The following is a 7,109-nucleotide window of genomic DNA, read 5'->3' on the forward strand; positions in this document are numbered from 1 at the left end:
ATGGTTTTCAACAGTTAACGATAACGATAAATGCTATCGTGTTTTTAAATAATTTGAGATTCGCAATTAAATGAAAAACCATTATGGATTTATTTACTTCAGCATACCAATTCTTCAAAACAAATGTGAGGTACAAATTTAAAAAGCCTTATAGCTAAGCTCGCTCTCTATTCAATTTAAATAACGCAATAATTAACGACAATTTCGTTGTTTTATATAGTACATCATACACATATACATATATATGTATACATAATATATATGTGTGGGTGTGTGTATAGTTGCAAGTATTTGTTATATAATATATACTTCTCCCGCACAACATGTTCATTCAATTTGTAATTGAAATTCTTGTTGGTAAATATTTCAAAAAATACTTTTACCCCCAGCCCCACCCTGCGAGAATCTTAAGCAGAACTTAATTAATATATCCGTTTTCTTTATCCTTTAGTATAGTGGTTTTGCCAACAAAACAGTTCCAATAACAAATCCCTCTCCTTTTGTTCGGGCTCCCTTTAGATGTGTATGTGCATGTGCTCCAGCAGCTGCGCCCGATCCGAAAATATGGATGAGCACATCTCGCACTCGAAGCAGCGGGTCCGGCGCTCCGTTTTGCTCGCTGCTGCTGCCTTGGCCGCATCTGCTGCGTGGGCAGCGGATACCACCTCGGAGATGGAGAAGAAGCCGGAACTGACGTCCGACGCGTTGGCACTCGCTGTCACGCCCACATTGTAGGAGTCCACGCCGTAGCTCAGGTAGGACTTGCTGACAGCCTCTGTTGAGGATGTGTTGCTACTATGCTTCGTGGTGCTCGAGCCGGAGGACGTTGAGGATTTGCCAGCGTTTCGCTTGGACGCCGCGCGACTGCCAGAGCCATTGGCCGTCAGTTGTCGCAGGTGACGCGAAGTGCGCGCCGCCGACGATGAGGATGACGTTGCGGGCGTGGCCGCTTGGCCAGCTGTGGCATTGACACGCGGCTGGCTCTCCACCATGTCACGCAGATCCGGTGATGTGGGCTCAATCTTGATGAGATTGGGCTCCAACTCGGGCAGGAACTGTAGCGTTGTAGACGATTCGCTGGTAAAGCGCAGCCGCGCATTCCGATCATGCTTGAGCGGACTGCGCAATATCTCCTCGAGATCATTGACAATGCTTGGATTGAACTTGTCGTAGGGCTTCTCCCGCAACATTGCCGTGTTGATTAGTTGGCTGTCATCGAACATGAACTGGATGCGCTGCTGCTGCTGTTCCTGCTCCTGCTTGATGTGCAGCGGACTGGAACTGATCTGATTGGGCGGTTGGGTGGCAGGTGATATGATCTCGTAGTCATCCACAATTCGCGAGCTGGACACGCCACTCGACTTGACCAGCTGGCTACTCAACTGGCTGCTGGTCTCGCTGGTGCTGGTGCGCGTTATGTAGCTGCGGCCTCCACGCGACTTCTTCGATGCATTCTCTGGCGGCACACGCGACTTTTCCGTGTGTATCATTCGTGGACGCGAGCTACTCGCCGTGTTGGAAGCTGCTGCTGCTGCCGCTGCTGGTGTGGATGATGCTGTGGCAGCACTCTTGGCCGACTTACTGGACTTCTTTCGGCTGCTGCTGCGACTGCTAGCGACGTGGGATTTGCTAGATTCCGTGCTAGTCGCAGCTGCTGCTGTGCCGCCTCCTGCGGACTTATCGCCATTCTCGACCTGCTTGCCCCCGCCTCGACGCGACTTGGAAGCACCTTGTGCATTGCTGGATGGGCTGACCGCCGGCAAAGTGGTGTCATTGACCACCACGAGCGAATCAATCGGGTAGAAGCTCTCATCATTATTGGCGACATTGCCATTGCTATTTGTCTGCAGGAACTTGTCATCCCAGCTACTATTGGCTGACTTGACCGACGCAGAGGCTTTGCTACTTGCGCCCCCATTGGTCACGGACTTCGGCTGATTGGCAGCTGAACGCTTGCGCTTCTCCTTTTTGCTTGGCAACGCGTCTGCCCCTTCTAGCAGATCGTCCACATTCTCCACATCCAGGTCACAGAACTCCATGTCGCTGGCATAATCCTCGCCATCCTTATGCTCCGCTCGCATGTGCGCGATCTCATGTGGCTGCAGTTTCCTGCGACGCTTATACTTTCGCGGTCCAGTCTAGAAACGGAACAATAACTGTAAATGTCTTCTATAAAGAACAAACAGTTCACTCTACTCACGATTGGCTGTCGCTGCTTGGCGGTGTTCGTGTCGCTGTGCTGGATGAGATGCTGTATGAGCTCATTGGACGAGGACAGATCGGCCGAGCAGACGGTGCAGTGATATGTCCCTCGCACAGCATCCAGACCCGAGTGGTGCGAGCGTATGTGCTCGCGCAGCACGACGCGCTGATTGAAGGCACGTGGACACACGGAGCACGCGTAGGGCTTCTCGCCAGTGTGAATGCGTTCGTGTTTGCGCAGCGTTCCGCCATCTGCGAACGCTTTCCAGCAATAGTGGCAGCCATATGGTCGCTCTCCCGTATGGATGCGCACATGGATCTGCTGGGAGCTGCGCGACCCGAAGGTCTTGCCGCACTCGTGGCAGGGAAACAGTTTGCCCGGCGAGGTGGTGCTGTGCGAATGTCGATGATTGGACAGTGTTCGCCCGTCCGGGAACTCCTCGTGGCACACCTCGCATACGACCGACTTGTCCCGATGCGAGGCCATGTGTCGCTTCAGTCGCGCCTTGTTATGGAAGTTCTTGCCGCACTTTGAGCACGAGTGGCACTTCTCCCGCGAGTGATCCCAGGCGTGTTTCATCAGGGCCTTGCGATCGCGACACTCCTTACCACACAGCACGCACGAGTTGGGTCTCAGCTCATGCGGATGGCGCGTGTGTAAATGCCGCTTGATGGCCTGCTCCTCATAGAAGCTAACGCCGCATAGAACGCATCTGAAAATATTGGCATTAGTTAGAATCTTTCTAGAATCCTTAGATCGTCTCCACTCACTTGAAGGGCGGGAAGCGCGCGTGCACTTCGGCATGGGCGAGCAGCTCCAAGGCGCTGGGAAACGATTTGCCGCATGTGTGACAACAATGCTGCGCATCTTTGGCACTCTCGGCGTCCGCATCCCCAGCGCCGCTCTGCACATCCGTGGTCAGCTGCTTGTGCTGCTGCCTGGTGTGGCGCCGCAGCAGGTCCTGCCTGTGAAATGAAATGCCGCACTCGCTGCAGTAGAAGTCGCCGTATAGCTGTTCCGGCTCCGACTCGCTAGCGCTGTCGTCGCCCGCCGAAGCCGGATCATACTCCGAATTGCTCTCCTCGAACTGGTGTGTTTTCAGATGCTCCTGCAGGCTGTAGTTGTCCCAGAACATATCCTGGCATTGATTGCATTCGAACGGAGAGTCGACGCGATGATTCTGAGGTAGAAAAGAGTTTAATATCGATCTTAATTTGAGTAATCTTCGGCGTCACCTTAATGTGCGAAACCAGCGCCTTTTCGCGGGCAAATGCCAAGCCGCATTCCTGACACACGAACGGTTTGCTTTCATCTATCACCGGAAACCGTGGAGTCGCCGCCGCCTCAGCAACGGGCGCGCTGGCTGTCCCTGACGTCGCTTCGATTGACGTGCTGCTCGTCAGCGCGGGTTGCAGCTCCTCGCACTCCATGTACGGCTGCAAGTCGTCCGTTGTCTGTTTTTCGGCAATCACAATGTACTGAGTGCTCTCCTCTTTGGGCTTCAGGCGGCTGATGCGACCTCGCGTGGCAGTTGGGGCGGGCACATCACTGATGGCTGCATAACTGGCTTGCGGCAGCACGAGCTGCTGCTGCTGCTGCCCCTGTTGTTCATGCTGCTCTTGCTGGTCTTGCTCCATTTGCTGCAGGTCATGTTGCACTTGATCATCTTCTTGTTCTTGGTACAGTGGCCATTCGTGCTCATAGAAATGATCGTCTATTTGGCGCTGTTGTTGCTGTGGCGGCTCGAATTTGATTGCTGCCGCCGCATCGGCTGCATCAGCCTCATCCTGTGCCTCGGCGTGCGCTTTGAAGTGACTGATGAGCTCAGCTCGTCGCGAGAACCGAGCGCCGCACAATTTACACAGATGCGGACGATCATTCTGATGCGCCAGCATGTGATTGTTCAGGCTGGTCTTTTTGCGGAAACGCCGGCTGCAGAAGTCACAGGGATAGGGTCGCAGTGCCGTATACTCGTCCTGCTCCATGTCCAGCAGTTCCTGCGAGCTGTTGTTGCCCGCGATTTGTTCCGCAGCTATCTCAACGCTGAAACCAATCAAATTATATAGATCTCGGTTCTGGAGAATATCGTCAACTACTTACCGCTCGGCGCCTTGGTGCTGCACCCAGTCATCTGTGATAATCTCTTCAGTTACCACCTGGGCGTCCTCGTCAAATGCCTCGGCATACGAAACAGTTCCGCTATCCGTAATTAAGACTGTGCTGCCGCCGCTCTCGTTGGCAGCAATTATCTCACTCAGCTGACCATCACGCGCCATAAATATGAGATTCTCGGCCGCCATATGGTCGAGATCCTCATCGGTCGCATTGCCATTGACCAAGTAGGCGGACGCTACCTCGCTATCGGTAGCGCCGTTTTCCAGTAAGTCGGCCTCGGAGTCCACCGCGGATGCATGCTGCTGTATCCATTGGATGCCGCCATAATCCTGATTGTTCATAACTTAACTGCCCCGTTGCTTTTGCTCTGCAAGCGAATTATTGTTATTGCAAACTTCTCTGACAAATATATTATAATTTACAAGCTGGAGCAACAATTGGCTCAGGAGCACATGTGCTCTTGGAAAACGACCACGGGAGCGTAAGAGAGCATAATAGCGTTGCCAGACTATTCGTAACCCAAACAAATTTAAGATTTTTTATTGAAACCCACTTATATGTAATAAAATCCACAAAATTAGAATGTTGAATAAGTATGGTGCATATTTATATAATTATTTTATGTCACTATGCATGCGAATATTATACAATTTTATCATTGAATTGCACTGTCATTTTTTATGGCAACCCGGCACTGCTTCCAGCTAAAACACACTAGCTGTCTCGCTTACACGCACATGCTCACCGCATCGTTTGCGATTCAATGTTGTTTAATGGCCAAGTCGTCGTCTCATAAGATTTGTTCCCATTATAAGTCTCTGTTTTATTTATATTCCAGACTGTTGCACATAACCTCAAGTGTAAAAACAATAATAAACAAACCGCGCCGGCAACCCGAGCTCTATTTTGCATATGAAACTACATACACATATACATGTCTGACTCGATAAGACAATAGATGGCGCAGTCGTGGCACTCACACTCACGCGGTTACATCACGCCTAAAAATTCTCATTTAAATTAATTCATTTGATTTTCAGTGACAGACTGACGAAACAACACACGCACCTGCTTGCATTTACCTTGAATTTAAACTTTAAACAGATGCCATTCTTCAATAGTACACCGTCTGTTTTTAAATGCACCAAATTGATTTCCAAACTCAAAATACGCACAAACCAAAAGAATTCCGCAGCAAAATCACATACATAGTTTTTACCTCTACTCACAGCTGTTGCTGCGCCTTTTAGGCGTGTGTGCGCATACGTGTGAAGACTGTTAGCACACACACAGTGGAATTGGCATAACATTCGACTGTTAATAAGAGCAAGCGGGCAGCTTTTTCTAGACTGAACAGCCGTTATAGTTTTCTTAATAATTTAAATTTAATTCTGTAAATAATTTTTATTTAAAAAATTTTTAATATTCCTATTAAAAATTAAACATTGTAGGAATTACATGAATTTGATATTTGATATAAAGTTCTTCACAGCTTTTCTTTTCAGTATTTTATTCAGTATTATTTTCAGCTTTCTTGGACCATAAACTTACACGGTCAGTTCTGACAACATTTGCATATATTTACAGTGCTGTTAAATGTAATGCTTGCTTGTAAATTAACCGTTACGTTCTGTAAATATTTAAGATGTAAATTTTGTCAGAAATTTTTTTGTATAACAAACACCTACAATCATGATCAATAATGAAAAACAGAAGAAAACACCTGTTCAAATACAATATATGTATATAGTACAAGCTGACAAACAAACTGAACAAATTGATTGAGGTAATTAAATATTAGTATTATTCAAGTGATTCGAGTCGCCTTAAAGAAGGAGGTGCAATAACAAATCAAAATTAATGCAATGTGCAAGAGTATGTACCTTAAATAAACATATTTCATTCAAATTTCTAAGTAATTTTGATTATTCATAAATCTTTTAAAATATTGCCTATGCATAGACCACGATCAGAGTATACAGGCGCGCGCCTACACACACGCACTCGCACTAGATTTCTCTTTCACCTCGAGCTTTGCTCTTTCGTTCAAAGAGCAATGCAAATAATGAGCGACGCGCGTCGCCCAAAGCGCGCCAAACTTTTTATTTTGTTTCACCCGCCTTTGCCTGTGGCTTTGCCCGTCGCCTTTGCATTTGGCTCTGCCTCTGCCGTTGCCTTTGCCTTTGCTCTGCTTTTATTTTTATTGCTCTGTGTGCGTTTTGTTGTGCTGTGCTGTGGGGCTCTGGGGCAGCGCCAGCCAAGCGACTATTTAATTTTCGTTTTGCCGTGGAACCGTTTGGCGGCGGCCCGCAAGCAACCAACGTGCGCGCTCTGAATATTTGGAAATTGTCGAGTAAAAGCGCGTTCGTGATTTCATTTTGATTTACACATACATATGCATGTATGTATATGTTCGGCTTTTGTGTTACCGTTACGTGCCGCAACCATATGCACATAACGTATAACGTGTATTAAGAACGTTGCAGCGCCATTTAGCGTATGCTAACCTGTTACTATTGTTATATGCATTGGTCTCGTAAGTAAAACGTTAAGGCTTGATATCAACAAAAAAGCAAATCGATAATAACAACAAAACAAAACAAAAAAAAGTAACCGCCATCCTTTGACAGCGGCGACGACATAAAATGTCAAACTGTCGATCAACATCAAGGCGAAATATTCAAGATGCGTGTCTTAACTGCTAAGAGGGCGCCGACTGCTCTGCCACAGATGTGTGTGTATGCATTTATATGAACATCTATGTATATATGAATGTATGCACATATTTGCA

The 7,109-nt window shown here is 47.9% G+C and overlaps 1 protein-coding gene across 5 annotated transcripts; it reads right to left on the bottom strand.

Annotated features, from left to right (window-relative positions):
• Positions 1-66: 66 nt before the first annotated feature.
• On the bottom strand, positions 67-5,582 carry LOC108653681 (uncharacterized). Of its 5 annotated transcripts, none has more exons than XM_018104363.3 (6): positions 5,401-5,582; positions 4,304-4,685; positions 3,439-4,246; positions 2,974-3,383; positions 2,201-2,915; positions 67-2,138 (listed from the first exon to the last, which is right to left on the bottom strand). In XM_018104363.3, the coding sequence occupies exons 2-6, from the start codon at positions 4,657-4,659 to the stop codon at positions 516-518; spliced, it is 3,912 nt and encodes a 1,303-aa protein (XP_017959852.1). In that variant the 5' UTR covers positions 4,660-4,685; positions 5,401-5,582; the 3' UTR covers positions 67-515. The 5 variants fall into 5 exon arrangements, with proteins under 5 accessions (XP_017959852.1, XP_017959873.1, XP_089114121.1 ...); XM_018104384.3 differs by having other exon boundaries at positions 5,387-5,582; XM_089257995.1 differs by lacking the exon at positions 5,401-5,582 and adding an exon at positions 5,064-5,296.
• Between the last annotated feature and the right edge of the window lie 1,527 nt (positions 5,583-7,109).

The sequence above is a fragment of the Drosophila navojoa genome, chromosome 2, assembly GCF_054131105.1.
Source record: "Drosophila navojoa isolate 15081-1374.11 chromosome 2, UAZ_NAV_1.0, whole genome shotgun sequence".
In the NCBI taxonomy this organism is placed as follows: Eukaryota; Metazoa; Arthropoda; class Insecta; order Diptera; family Drosophilidae; genus Drosophila; species Drosophila navojoa.